This window comes from Scomber japonicus, chromosome 4 (genome assembly GCF_027409825.1).
Source record: "Scomber japonicus isolate fScoJap1 chromosome 4, fScoJap1.pri, whole genome shotgun sequence".
NCBI lineage: Eukaryota > Metazoa > Chordata > Actinopteri > Scombriformes > Scombridae > Scomber > Scomber japonicus.
In genome coordinates, this window is record NC_070581.1 from 16,169,370 (window position 1) to 16,185,172 (window position 15,803).

At 40.6% G+C, this 15,803-nt stretch overlaps 1 protein-coding gene across 1 annotated transcript; it reads right to left on the reverse strand.

The window, feature by feature from the left end:
* Positions 1–361: 361 nt before the first annotated feature.
* Positions 362–14,732, reverse strand: slc6a17 (solute carrier family 6 member 17). Its single transcript, XM_053317315.1, has 11 exons — positions 14,432–14,732; positions 10,269–10,426; positions 7,355–7,481; positions 6,107–6,288; positions 5,238–5,348; positions 4,207–4,448; positions 3,904–4,096; positions 2,339–2,531; positions 2,085–2,244; positions 885–1,047; positions 362–724 (listed from the first exon to the last, which is right to left on the reverse strand). The coding sequence occupies exons 1-11, from the start codon at positions 14,730–14,732 to the stop codon at positions 362–364; spliced, it is 2,193 nt and encodes a 730-aa protein (XP_053173290.1).
* Between the last annotated feature and the right edge of the window lie 1,071 nt (positions 14,733–15,803).

The following is a 15,803-nucleotide window of genomic DNA, read 5'->3' on the forward strand; positions in this document are numbered from 1 at the left end:
TGCTGTCTCTGTCCCTCTTTCTCTGCCCCTGTAATACCTTCACTGATAGGAAAAGGTCGTTGTATCTAACGGGACTCGCTCTCCCATGATCCCTCCATCACATCTGCGATTGACAGGCAATCAGCAGCATGTATCCAACGATGGGAAGAAGCACAGGCAAAGAGCGATGGAGCAGAAAAGGGGGGGTAGAGGGATTTGGCTCTGGGGGTTAAGGTGTGAAGAACGTTGCGACAACCAGCAGTGGATTTTCTCTCCCTCCTGACTTCTCTTTATTCCTCTGTTCCTCCCTTTCTTCTTCTGTCTCCCTCTCTCTAAGCAGGGCCGGGGTTTAATGGATGGGAGGATCTATAAGCTCAGTGGATCATAGCTCAGACTCGGGAGAGCCAATGTTCTGATAGCCCGTCTTGGTGCTGGTGCCATAGTTGGTGTTGGTCATCTCCTGGGTGCCACCAGGGCCCAGGTAAGCACGGTGGGCGGGCATGGGGGAAGGAGCTTCGCTGGGGTTCTTGCCGAGGATGAAACGCTGCTCATCCTGCTCTTCCAGGTTGGAGATATCCTTCATCATGCCTTTACGGTAGGAGACAGACAGCTTGTTGGAGCCGTCTGAAATCAGGTTAAAGTGGCGGACAATGAAGACGATGGGTAAAGGGAGCATGGCCACCACGATGAGGGAGTAGGCCATGATTAAGGCCCAGGGAGGGTAGCTGTGGAAACGCTCTGAGCCCTAGCAGTGGAAGGAGGATGGAGAAAAAGAAAAAAAAAGGAGGAAGAGGACATGAGGTGGGAAGAGAGACAATAAGTGAGAAGAGAGAGTGAATTAAATGCAGACAGTTGGATAAGAGACATGTTTGAAGACACGCAGCCAGAAGGACTTGAACACTGACCTCGGCCTCTACCCAGGCGTTGTATCCCGCAGGACTGACGGCCATCTCGATGACGGTGGCAATGATGAGCAGGATCAAGACAGCTGGTGACACATACCTCCACATGTAGAAATAGAAGGAGTATGGCCTGAAACCAAGCATGTCCTCCAGGTCCTGCATGAACCTGTGAGGAGGACGAGGAGGACGAGGAGGAGGACGAGCAAGTAGAGGAGGAAGAAAGACAGAAGGAAATTACATTTCAGTCCTATCATAATTTGTCTATATAACTATAGACACATAACACACACACAACTATAGACTATATAAAAACAATATTTGTAAAACTTGTTGGCCTCCTCAGCTGTGTGGCCAGTACTCTAGTAGCTTTGTTAGGATTTAGTTTGTAACTCACAATAATATACATTACCAGTCACAAGTTTGGACACATTCTCTCATTCAAAGGAATAGGAAGGTGTGTCCAAATGTCCAAACTAAGTTTTATCTTGTGTGTGTTTCACAAAAAGGTATGGCCATGGTCACTCATAACCATGTCTGTGAGAACCATTTATGCAATAGTTAAAATATAATTACATAATATTTTGTATTATTTAATTCGCCAATGATACGTAACATAGTAGTAGTTTCATCCTTGAGTGCTTAATAAGGCCAATACCTTACCTCAGTCTGATAATACATAATGTCAGTTAATTTGATGAAGCTAAGAAGCCTAGAGAGCACACTCGTCTTTGACTGTGCTTGTCATGTTTAACATGCTTAAGGTTTTGTTACCACATTTATTAATTCTGTTTTTAGTAAACAGTTGAAATGAAGAATGTTGACTACAGAGTTGGACATAGACAGAGCCACAACAATGTCATTCAGTATTTGCAAAGACTCTGCAGATAAGTTTTTTAAATACAAACTTTGACACAGTTTTAACACCACAAACCAAATGCCAGTGAACTCAAATGAGGCACGCCCAGTATCAACGCACTCACCGCAATTAAATGAAATTAAACACACTCTACATGACTTGGGAAAAGAAGTAATTTGATGACAAAGGATTTAGAATAGATTTTTGGTGTACTTTTTCTTTACAATAAAGGAGAGAGTGATTCTGTATATATGATATGTGGACTACAGTATGTCAGACATCCTGGTTAGTTTTGAGACAGACCACAGAACCTTCTTTGCTTCAGTCTGAATATCCAGTTGAGTTACCTCTTGGTGCCATATATCCAGGCTACAGAGATGTTCTCCAGGATCACTACCACAGTGAGAGGCAGCCCAGCTGAGTAGTCGTCAAACATGGTGACAAAGTAATTCCCTGAGCGCTGCACAAACAGCAGGCCTAAAAAGAAGGCTATGACACAGCAAGCCACTGAGGGAGGGAACAAACAGAATCAGAAAAAACTAAATTTCATTAAGTACGTAAAATTTGAATTTCAAAATAAGTATTGAAACACTTAGCTCACCACACAGGATCTCTTTGCGTATCTTGAAAGCATCCAGTATGGGTGTTGTGATGCCAGTCATGGTGCCGATCATGCTTCCCAGGCCCAAATTAATCAACATGAAAAAAAACATGACGGACCAGAATGGACTGGCAGGGAAGTGGGTCATGGCTTCTGTGAAGGCGATGAATGCCAAGCCGGTGCCCTGAACTGCCTGCATGATGGAGAGAAGAAAGTTAAGAGGGTCAAAGTGGTGAAAGTGGTGGATAATGTGCTCTTGATGTTGACAGGGAGATGTGGAAAGTCATTAGTCATTGATAAATCCTAATGTAGCCATTTAAGATGATGAGCTCATCCAGAAATACTTGATACTTTTGATGTCATAGTTGTCATAGTTGATTGATCTAAATATTCCATAAAAACAAACAAATTAATAAACAAAATAAACCATATAAAACCCATGTATGAATATCAACCTCACTGTCCTGACAATATGTCTGTGATGTCTGGATGATGTTTGTAATAAAAAGGGCACAGAAAGACAATAACATAAAAAGCTAAATAGAGGTGGACCAGATTTTTTTACTTCAAAAATGGGGTTATTGTCTAGTGATAGGGTGGCATCAGTTACAGCCCTCAGACAAAATCTCACACTTTACTTACTAACTTTAGATAATAGTTAGGAAACCATAGACTGATGAATGATTGACTCTGGATAGGGTGAACTATGAAAAGTGGCTTAATTGATAACAACGAAAAGCATCAATACATTTTTAAAAAGGAAAATATGAATCGTAAATGACTGACCCCATTGCCTGCAAAGTAGTTTTAATTTAAACTCACTGATGAAGCTTTTAAACAAAGTTAAAGACAACAGAGAACTAACAGGAAATGAGAGAGCGATAGATGCAACAAAGGACCCCACCTGACACTGGGGATGTTGCAGTTCATGGTCAGCATTTTAAAACATGAGCTATGGGGGCATCCTAAGTTACAGGCAAGCATTACCAGGCTTTACCAAGACCATAGAAAATCTACTCTACCGTCTGATTTATAATCAGACGGTAGAGTAGATTAATGACTAAAATTGTATACAAAGTCAGGCACATGCATTCTTTACATCAGACTTATAAAGCCATGTGTATACATATAAATCTATTTTATAAATCATTAAAGATCTCCTACAATTAGCCATGAGTGGAGGTTGAAACAGTGTTAATCAACTTTCAGGTTCTCCATCAATGCCAGAGCATCATTTATACATTGTGCTTCTGGTCAACAATTTAATCACAAGTGTGCAAGAAATATTACTGCAAACTGCAGAAGCAGTAACATTTGTTTCAGGCTTCTGGTGTAACTAATTTAACTTTGGTTTGGGTGCAATAACACATGAAGACATGTTGCACTATAGAAAATAACTCACTCTTCAGGGGAAAGGTAACTTTGCTTTACATCATAGTACCTTTTGCCTCCCCTTTCTCTGTTACGTTTTATATATTGTGACATTATTGAATCAAATTTCGGACTATGCAAAAATACTCAACAATCTTATTTTCATTACGACATTTGAGGTGTAACCCGCTGACCTTGTTGAGCTCATCCTCCAGCACGCAGGGGTCCAGGCCCAGCTGATCAAAACCGTCCTCCTTCACTGTCTTAATGACGCTGTACATCTCTGTATAGTCCTGGGAACTCAGGTGGGAGAAGTTGATGTGAGGAGGGATGAGCTCTTTGCTCAGCACACCAGTATTGAGGAAGCCCAGGATCTTCTCAGCATTCCTGCACAAAAAAAGATTTATACTGTACATGGGGAAGATATTTATTGTAAAAAAAAGCTGACAAAGTATGACTGCTCAGGTAGCAGTGTTGTTCCAGTATAATATACTCACTCAACAACACACTTCTCATTCATGAGGTTTGCCTTGAACCCCAGGACGGCAAACACAACTAAAGTGGCCAGGATGGAAGTCACAAAGTTGATGACGGACACCAGCGCTGCATCAAAGTGGCAGTTGTTGTCTCGCTTGTTGTAGCTGGAGAAAGCGATGACTCCCCCAAACCCGAGACCGAGAGCAAAGAAGACCTGGGTGGCTGCTTCTCTCCACACCTGTGGCTCCAACATCTTTTCCAGCTGGAGAAGAACGGAGGCAATAACCGTTAAAGAGGAGTGACAAACTGTGTTGTATTTGTTGTCATTCAGCCATTTAAAAACCCTTGAGCTCAATCATGTAGCTTTAAAAACCTGTACCAAAGTAATTCTACATCTGTTTCAAACTCAATATTCAAACTGAAATATTTTTCACAACTGGCCCAATGAAACAAATCAAAAAGGATGTTTTGTTCGTTATTTTATATTTCATTCTGTGAAATTCGGTATATTAGGTAACTTTAGGATTGGGAACATAATTAAAAATGTGGGTTTGAACTATGGTTGACCATACAATATGTGCATGTCTATGTGGAAATATGTAGTGTTATTATTGAATTTGATGTCTGCAGATTTCACAGTATGATATAGAATGTCTTTTTTTGTAATTACATTCATCCACCACTAGGGGGAGATGCAACACTTATGACATAATGTGATTAATGACAGTTTCCTTTGAGTGGCCGTGAATGGCCTTGGTGATGAAGCATCTGAAACTACTCATGTCTAAATACCTTGGTCAAAGTGTCATTTAAGTTAAATGTCTGTCTGGCCAGCAGTCTGTGAATGATTGATCAGCATCAAGACAGCAGTGAGCTTAAGATGACATTTTCCCCTGCAGCACATAATACTACTTTTAGGAGATCCAGGACAAACTGACACCTTTTATTATTAAACTAAGAAGTTCAATTTTTTTGCTGAGGCAGCAAATGTAACCCGTTTTCTCCTTTTATTGTTTATTTTTTTGGTAAAAAAAATCAGTTTTACTCTCACCTTCGGGGTGAACATGTGAGCGATGCCATCCACTGCTCCTTTTAGCAGCAAACCTCTTACCAGGAAACAGAAAAGCACCACGTATGGGAAGAGAGAGCTGAAGTACATCACCTAACAGAGAGAGAGAGGGCAAGAAAGTAAAGTACATTATACAGTGTTGCCATAGACACACTTTTCTGAAGCCTCACACATGGAAGACCACAACACTGCACACTGCACACATACACACAATGAATCAATCCCAAAACTGATTTTTGTACTTTTTGTTCACTTTGCTTTGAATCTGGAGAGGAGCTCTTGAGGTTTGGAGAGATGAGTCAAAAATCTGTCCTACAGCGTTTTGGGGAATCATTGCACTACTGACTATGATAATTGGATTACTACGTTTAATGTTTAAAACACCATGTCAGACCTTGGCGATCCGATCTCTGTTGTGCATTTTCCTATTGAGACTGTGGGCTGGATGTTGCGCTGTGGTAAATGACTCACTCTTTGGATCGAGATTATAGGATGTTGTTGCAGTTGTTGCCAAACGGAGCATTTTCCATCTGCATCCTGAACCGGCCTGTGCTTGGTTCAGCTTAAACTTATTAATGTTGCATGTCTTTCTCTTCCATAATATAGATGAGATCCAAAAATAGACTAGTGCTGATGACAGGCTTTAGCATCTTACCTCTGACTGAAAAGCATTAGCAAAGTGAATAAAACACTTACTGATGAAGATTAATCATTGATTAAAAATAGAAATTTAAAGCTTTTGTTGTGATGATTTATTGTGTAGTATCTTTATAAAGAGCCTGTATTGTTTATAAGGCACATACTGTACATAATCTACAGGCCCCTGTTGCGAAGCCATAGAGACCCCTTACCTTCCCAGAGGACTGGATACCCTTGATGACAGCCAGGCAGACCATGATCCAAGCAATCAGCAGAGACAGGGTCATCTTCCAGTTCAACCCACCAGTGTCGTCAATGCTGCTGGTGATGTTGAGAGTCTGGCGGTACCAGAAGTAAGTGGTGGCTGAGCTCTTATCACATTCTGGCACCACAACTACAACAGCAACAAGGGAAAAAGGAGGGAAATGTCATAAACAATGTGGACAGTCAGTGCATGCATGTGTAAACAGTATTTTAATGTTACAGCTGGTTGAGGTGGAGCTGATCAAACTATGTAAACTGTTGTGCTTAATTGTACCAATGACTCATTTTAATAAATCTGCCAGAGCAGTCAGATTATTTCAAGCTGTTTCCATAAGTCATTGAAATACAGTTTTTCTTGATTCAATGCAAAATAAATTATTCTATCTTCTTTCAAGATACTAATATTGATATTTTTAAAAATCTGCACTTGATTGGTTTTGGAGAAGGAAATCATCAGATTTGGCCACTTTTCTGACTTAAGATAAAACCAGACTGTTATTAAAACCTGCAAAGTAGTTCTTGCATAAATATAGAGGAGTAAAAATTACATTAGTAAAAAATAAAATAAAATAGAATTATTCAAGTAAAGCATAAGTACTTTATAATTGTGCTTAATACATGACATGTAGTTACTGTACTTTTTACTTCTGCAAATAGTCAAACTAAATCCAACTGGATGCTCCACAGCCTCCACTCTATAAACATAATCATAAGCAGAGTTGACATCCTTGATTTCATTGCTAATGGAAGCTGATGCCCTTTACTCTGCCACAACCTGTGTGTGCCTGCACCACAGGCCACCAGCTGCCAGCCACTCTACGTACTGACGCTGTTGGTTAGGCCATACCATCTGACAGGCCTCATCAACAGAACTGCTCTTTAGGAGGAGGAGTGGGTTGTTTTAGCTGTAGAGGCAGCACAGACATTTTTCTGTAAGCCTGCAGAAACACTGCTGTATGACTGCAGAGCCACACTGCTTCAATGTAAAGGCAAGTTCTGCAGCTCTAAGCCCCTCCCTGTGTACTGTTGGGCTGCATGTGTGTCTGCATCTGCTGAGCTATTTGGCTGATTATTAAATGGTGTTGCAGGACTCTGCAGTATTCTTTTCTCCTCCACTTGGCGTTGAGGGCTTTCCAATAAATAGCTAATTTGCTGTTATAGTTTCAGCTGAGTTGTTAAGTGTGTTGTGGACTCACTAGCTTGACTTCCATTTCGCGTGATGGGGCATTCAGCCCAAGGCAGTGGATACTGGAAGGACTGGAAGAAATAGAAGATGCTCCAGCCGATAATCACATTATAATAGAGGCCAACAAAACCACAAACCTGAGGGGGAAAAAAGAGACAGCAACAGCAATGCTTATCACTTCTACTAACAATCACTGTCTCACCACACAAAACACAAACACAAAGAGCACAGGGGACAAACAATTTGCAATTTGTTAAGGTGAACGTCACTTCTTGAGTCAGGGCACAGACGCTGAGCACACAGAGCTTAAGTCAGAGTGCATATGAATTATTGAGCTGTTTGCTTTCAGCAGCTAAGGCCGGGGTCCTCTATGAGGAGGTATTTATAGCTACTGAATCTCCCTCTGCCACATCTGAGCTGCCACATGCCTCACTGCTTCAGGTCAGGCCTCTCCCACCTCTGTTTTACACTAGATTGATGAAATCACTCTCAGGATGAGAAACAGAAAGACTGACAGAATGCATCGCTGACTGACCGACTCAGCAGCTGCATGATTAGGTTTTAGGCCGATGACGTTGATTGGATGGGGACATGATGGGTCAGTACTCTTGCTGATGATGGGTACAGATTAAGACAGTGATCTGCGCTGGTCTTTGCATGTTGTTCACTGTAAAACATCAGTAGGATCTAATATGAGCAGGCAGGGGGAGTCCTGTAGCCTGAGTTCTACAGCATGTTTGTTGTCTTTGCACATAACATGACTGACTCTGAGTCACAAAGTTTAAGTAAGATATGCACATCTGAGATCCAACACCAGTCCTGTAACATGATGTTGTTGATTCAGGGTCTTGGTCATAAATCCATTTCCTCAGAATGTCCAATAATCACTGTACCATTTAATAGTACTAATATGTTCTTATCTCTCTCTCTTTATTGTATTACCTTCTTACCTTCTCATTTTTATATATTGACTTATATGTTTTATATATGTAATGTTAATGAAATATTATATGTTTTGTCATGAATGATCTTTCATCTGTCACAGGTTTTTTCACTAATAATAAGACATCAAATATTATTAAGCCATCAATAAAAATGTTTTTTTACTCCAAGAAGCCTTTCTCCAGGGAGTAGGGCAAGCTCCCTCACTGGTAAATTAAAGACAGGTGAACAAAGAGCTAGTGTGGTTAACTTGAATTCATTCATAGTGGGAAGATTGTATCAAAATGCCCCAAGAAGCTTCTCAAACCAGTCTAGCAGCAAAATCCACCTTCATGGAGCTGGTGTGGAAACCACTGAATAATACTGCATGATTTGTGACCTTATGAATTAAACAATTTTACATCCACCATTTGAGCGTACATGGCATGGGATTGTTTACCAAATTCATTAGGTTTATGACTGCAGAAAGAAGTAAAACATGCTTTAATAAAATGTTTTTGTACTTATTAGGGACTGAGCTGGAGGCAAAGTCGAGGACTCCACAGGAGCCCTGCCTTGCCTGGAGGCAAGGACCCTATTGTATTTGTGTCGTTTATTCTACAGCCTCTTTGACCCTCAATTTGACCCCCTAAACCTGCTCAAAAACTCACCAAATTTGGCAGGCACCACAGGTCTGGCGAAAAATTCGCTAAAATGGAAAAACAAACAATCTAAAACTCTCTAGCGCCACCTAGAAACAGTAAAACGCCTGATAGGAATGTCGTAGAAAGATCAAACCCAATCTCAATTTTTTGTCTTCAAGACCTACAAATCACGTGCTGACACCCCTGACCTAAATCCAACAGGAAGTGTGCAAAATTTGTTAAATTTTCAACAATTTTTGGCCTCCTACAAATATCTTGTCTGAGGGCGTTTATCGTGGCGGCTTCAAACTTACATAGCTGACTTATAACACCTTGTTGAACAAAAGTTCTAAACAACTTTTTCATTACTCGTCTGGTTTGGATTTTAGAAGCCCTCAAAGGTCAAGTGCCCAAAAACCCTTGCCAAAAAGCTCCCATAGACAATGAATGGGAGGAGAGTCTAATGCCACTTTGACCCTAAATTTGACCATGCTCCAGAACTGACCAAATTTACCATGCATATCCGATCTGGCCATAAATGTGATAAAATGGAAAAATTAACCCCAAAAGTGCCAAAATATGCTCTCTAGCGCCACCTAGAAACAATAATACGGCCACTACGCCTGATAGGAATGTCGTAGAAAGATCAAACCAAAACTTTGGTTTCACTGGAAATAAGTTCCTCTCCTGTTTGACTCATCAAAGTGTTGGCAGTTAATTTCAGTTGCTCAGTCTAAATGTCTACACAGACAGACACAGAGGGAAAGAGAGAGTGTGTTTGTGTGTGTGAGAGTGTGTGTGTGTGTGTGTGTGTGTGTGTGTGTGTAATGTATATCGACTTATTGCAGTGTCCGATAAATGCCCGGGTCTGAAGGCATCTAAACAGAAACCTATCTGTTTTGCCATAGCCCGTCCTGCGCAAGGGTGCGAGGTCCCGCCCATGGCACCCTTGCTTGCAGCTTTAATGCAACAAAGAAATTGAGTAATAAAAGTGTGCTATTGACAGAGAGAGCTATCCATCCTTCTTTATTTGTGTTTGGCAGATGAAAGCTGCTTTATCAATCATTTCATTCTCTATAAGGTGATAATATACACTGTATGTAGAGCTATTTTTTCAGTTTGATTGTATTATTGTACATCTATCTCTTACATTGAAGTATTGTGCAATACTTTTTTAAAAGGATTTGTTTTGTTTGTTCTTATTAGAACATCTTAATACTGACATGTACGTCACTGATAAATGACTTTTAAACATCAGCTGTTGATGAAAACGTGTACACCACCTTATACAATCATTGTGTGCTGTAAAGCCACAAGTATGAACTAAAGTCTTGTTAACAAGGTTATATCTGCACTCACCATCAGACTGGAAACCCCAATGCCTCCCAGCTGTGGGTAGACATAGTTCCACACCCCGATGCTGCCACGCCTGATCCGCTGGCCCACCGCCAGCTCCAGGAAGAACAAGGGGATGCCGATGAGGAGGAGGAGAATGAAGTAGGGCACCAGGTATGCGCCTGAGACAGAGGAGGAACAGAAGGAAGAAGAGTTACTGCAGTATGTACAGCTGACTTTGGTTATAAGACCATGTTCAGCAGAGGGGACATTGTCAAATTCTTGGAGTCAGGGTCTACTTCTTTTCTTATTGTCATCTTCAAGTCTGATTCAACAATTTGTCAGATATGGATATCGCTGTTTTTGCAGAACAAAGAAACAGGCACGTCATGTCCAGTCCTGCTTACGTCAAGAGATGACAGGGCACCATGGTGACGAAACCATCCAAAGCCAGAAAGGAAGGACTCATACTGATGGATAGCTGGAGGGAGCAGCCTATTTCCAGACTAAAAACAAATGACATTGGCATTTGACTCGATCAAAATTATGGACAGCGTTGTGAGTGGCTATTAGAGCTAGCAGCAGACAAAGGAAGCAAAGACAGAAACACAGTCTTATGTTGCACAGTGGTATTATTATCTGGACTGTTAGAAGTGACTGCTGTGTTGCTGCCTGCTTTCATGGATCTTTGATGTCTATTCTGAGCTGCAGACACACATAACAGCAGGAAAGAGAATGTGTCATTGGGGAGGCAGTTATACTATATTGTTTTTCCTTACACATATTACAATTCAGCCACACTGGTGGAGAGTCTCTACATTCATTTCCCCACCCAAGATTTGCTCCAACAGGCCTACAGGATGGGGATGATCATTAGGAATTAGGATAATTTTGATGACATGTTGACTTACCCTCATCAACTGAATATTAATGGCTGGATTTCCATAAATTGCCCTGTGATCATTGTTGGTCCTCAAAGGCTAAACCCTCATGTTTTTGGTGACTTCATGACCTTGACATTTGCTGAGCCAATTCATGCCACTCAGAAGATGAACCTCTTTTAATTTTGGACACTCCACTAATTTCTCTCTTGCACACTAGTCTCATAATCTGGGAGCCAAATTACCCTGGAAATGTTACTAATCTTAGTCATTCTCTTATAAAGCAACAAACAGGACTCACTACTAATAAGACATGCATGTGATGATTGTCTCTATGTTATCTGTTCCGTCCAACACTTTCATTAGAATATATAAATATATATCCCCTGCAGGTACACACAGGCCATACAGTGAAAAAGTTAGTTCACCCTCTTCACCACTTCATAAGGCTGCTAGATGTTCTAGAGGTTTTTATTGTTGTTCCATTATTTTTCTTGAAAAAAGGTTTACTTGGGACCTCTGTTTTGAGATCATAGAAACAAATTACTTAAAGTCCCTCTCGACTGAAAAATATGTTTTTCTTCTTGTTCCTTCAGCTGGATGTTTGAGCTTCACCGTGAAGAATGACATACAGGTATGTGCCTAGTTTTGCACTACACCTAGTTTTTCACATTTATCTGTTGAAAGAGGAAAGTTTCTCATTGAAAGTTTGATTTTAAGAGCTGGTGGGCTTAAGAGCAGGATTTATGACATCACAACTAGTGTGAAAGCCATGGTCAGTGCGCTAAGGTAGATGAGTTTGCTTGTGTTCTTTATTTTGCTGCAGACTTAATTGCATTATTCAGTTTTGTGACAGATTTCATGATTTGGTCTTGTGTTCTTTGAGACGTGCCTTTGTGTTGACAGGTGATATAAATAAACCTGACTTCATTTGACAAAAAAAAGTGGGAGACATACAGAAAGGAGGTAATAGACAACGATGGACAAGAGAGAGACATATCTTGCCCAGGCCAGACAGAACAATGAAGCACCCACCACTGAGTCAAGATCCAGCACACCACACACTCATCACTGTGCACACACAAAATGTGCAAATACACATATAGTCAGCTTTGTTATATAATGTATTTTAGATGTCCTCTTAACACACACCTCCCACACAAGGTAGAACCAACAAATGTCTGAAAGGACAGGAAATCAGTGTTTACTCTTCTACTTCCTCCATCTTAGTCATCACCACACTCTCATCTCATCATAAATATCATAATAGCAAGGAGATAAGGGGTGAAACTGGCAAGAAAAGCAAATAGAGCAATAGATCTCAGAGCATTATACCAGACCTCTCAGCGTTCCCTCATTTTGTTAAAGAGGAAGTGCCTCATCTGACAGCACATGTTCACTATATCTGAGAAATGCTGAAGAGACTGCCACTCTGACTTGCACAATTACTTGGCTAATTGGTTGACAGGACCTAATTTATCAAGTTGGAGGAGGCTGTGGCTCTATCAACAGGCAAACAGGGAGGGAATTCTAAATGAGAACGGTGAGGACCAAAATCAAATGTACTGGAAATGGTTAGAGCTAAGAGATAAATGTATGTAAATTACAATTCATAATTATAGACACACAGTTATAATTTTGACTAAAATCCCCAAACATGTAAAACTTGGATATAGACACGAGAGTAGGGTCAATTTAATCACATGGTTTAAATCAAAAACTTGTCTAACTCTTGTCTAACACAGCGAATGAGTCAACTTTTCACAATGTTGAACTATCTTTTCATTCAAAGTGAAGGTAGATGGAAGCAGAAAATAGTCATATGTACACAAATTTTATCAATCAAATTGTGGTGTAGCAAATTTGTCAAAGACGAAACCAAATATTTACATGATATGGAGATGTGAACACACCTAGCAGCAAACTGTATGAATGATTTTCTTTGTCACAGTGGATTATTTTAGAAGAGCCATTCATTATGCAGAGTACAAGTATCTTTTTCCACTACACAATTATCTGACCTCATCCTAAAAAGCCGATGGTAGGCTAAATGTTTCAGACATTTGCACAGTGTTGAGATGTTGTGGCAGTTTGGACGGGTTCAACATTTTAGGTGGTTTAAACCATCATCACACTGGTTTATCCTTGGGTGAAATGTTTATAAACTGGGAAGATTAACTGGCTTAGTGTCTCTGCATGTCAGGTGCAACTACAAACAGAACCAGAAACCAGAACAGCACTTATTTACTTTATCTGGTTCTGAAGAAATAACAGCTTAATTTATTAAAACCACTCAAGTATTTCTTTCTGTAAAGCAATGCAAATTATGGTTTTATGACATAGAGTATTACAGCATTACATTTCATGCCATCACCATGACCAACGGGCATTCTCAATCAGATCATGTCTCAACAAATGCCAGACACAGAAGAGCATTTTAGATACCTTTTTAACTGGTTATGAAAAGGTCTTGATTTATTACTGATGACCTTCATAAGCAAATGGGACCATCAGTGAAAAGACTTGCAATTTCTACATGCTTATTCTAAATACCTGCCACTGGTTCAGATTATCTGCTAAATAAAATGAGATGATTACAGCACACAGACCAGAAGGGCCTCTGATTACATTACGTGTTGCACATTATTTTCTGATTGTTTTAAAACCGTTATGTTCTAAAGCACAAATAAACATGCCCACCCCCGCACACCCCTGTGGAAAGGTGCTGCATTGCCAAATTTGGTGTGAATGCAGACTTATATGTAACTTGGTATATGATAAGTAGTATAACAAGGTTTACTTTGTTTCAGCATGATCATATTACAATTATTAATCTTACATGACCACCAATAGACACTTGACCTCATTGCTATGCAAATATGCAAGCTAGCCAGATCAAGAGTCTTATGACAGAAGGTGCTCATGGGAAATGCAGTCTTAATTCTGGGAAATACTACCACGTTTGTCCACAGGGGCCACCAAAATCAACACAAAATGAAAGTAGCTTGTAGTAACTTTAATGTAACTATTCCCATATGGCCACATATTTCACTGAGGATTTTACAGAACCAATAAAAAATTTAACACTAACAACCTTGACTCAGCAGAGCATTTACTTGTTGTTAACAATTATTAGGCACTCTGAGGGGACACATGTTCACCATGGGTGGCCCAATTAGGAACTGACTTAAAAACCTGAGAAGTGTTACTACGCTTTACACACAAAACTTTCAGGTTTCTCTGGTTTAAACACACACTGAGCAGTTAAAATGGACCAAAACCATGTACAGACATTCATCCACCTACCTCCACCGTTCTTCTGGCACAGGTAGGGGAACCTCCAGACATTACCCAGGCCCACAGAAAAGCCCACCTGGGCCAGGATGTACTCCAGCTTGTTGTTCCAAGCTGGTCGGCCATCCTCAGCGTCTGGGTCGGGAGAAGGTAGAAGGGCCCTTACGGGAGCAGTGGAGCCCGGACTCAGACCCATACTCATCTGACTGCTCTTATAGTCCATGGGGTGCTCCAGAGACAGCAGGTCTGCCACAGACTCAGTGACTGGCTCATTGCTGTGCTCCCGCTGGGTCACCTTAGTGTTCTTTGGCATGGCTGCAACACAGGTGGAGGCGAAGAGAGGAGAGCTGGAAAGGTGCCAGGGAAAGGCGGTTGTGCTTTTGTTCTTAAATCTGTGAAGAGAAATGTTTGTAGACAGACAAGAAAAGTTAAGCTTGACCCTTAGGAAACAATCCACCTCAAAAACTGGGAGGGGTGTAACAATCTGACTGACTGAACAACAGAAAATTCAAGCAATGGCTCAAGAAATGACTTCAGAAGTTTGAAGGAGTAAAAGTTATACAAGGTCAGTAGCTATTCCAGCTTTAACGCTGTAGGCAGGTCACAGAAAGTTCATCAACATGCTACTTAGAAAGTTATAAAAAACCTAAACTACTTTATCTCACATGAAAAGTGGCCAAAAAGATTAAAGATTATTTCTTGAATTGAGTGTCCAGGCTACAAAAATGAAAGAGCCAACAAATCACAACATCACAGGGAAACAGTTCAGAGGCCGGATGTGTGATAATCATGTGCACTGCTTTTCCACTTTGCTAGTTAGTACATACAATGGAGTATTTTTTAAGAATGGTTGTAAAACTGCAGCACTTCAGAGCCATCAGTGAGGTATTTCAGTAATCCACTTCATTATGGCAAATGAGACCCAAAGATTGAATTACAATCCATTGCACAGTAGAACACATTATACCAAAGTTGAGTCATGTGAACGGCATGAATAGCAGTGAGAAGCCTGCCTGTGTGGCTGCAGAACACAGGAGAAAGTGCTGCAATAAAACTAGAGCCCCTCAGCCCAGATTTCATCCGTTTTTAGTGTCCGTGTTCTTTTCTCATCACACAGTGTCAACATCTTTTCTGCAGGTTGTTTTAAAAATTTCAGTTGCTGTAATGAATAAGTCACAAAGTCCAGAGATCCTGAAATAACAGTCATTTTTACTGAAGAGAAAAACGGTCTTGAAAGTCCAAGTTTTCTGGCATGTGTAGCTCTCTCAGAGGCCCTCTGCAAAATCCACTAATAATCCTACAATCCAGTGTTTCATGCCTCTCTTACAGGAATCTGGCAACAACACAGTACAAGAGCTACTGTATGACAATCTGTAGGAGGTCT

Bases quoted from the DNA above. Each gene is read 5' to 3' on its own strand.
- slc6a17 (XM_053317315.1), bottom strand. From the start codon at position 14,732: ATGCCAAAGAACACTAAGGTGACCCAGCGGGAGCACAGCAATGAGCCA. The intron at 10,427-14,431 runs GTAGGTGGATGA...CCTCTGTCTCAG, and splicing joins GTGCCAGAAGAACGGTGGAG to GCGCATACCTGGTGCCCTAC. The intron at 1,048-2,084 runs GTAACTCAACTG...TCCTCCTCACAG, and splicing joins TGGATATATGGCACCAAGAG to GTTCATGCAGGACCTGGAGG.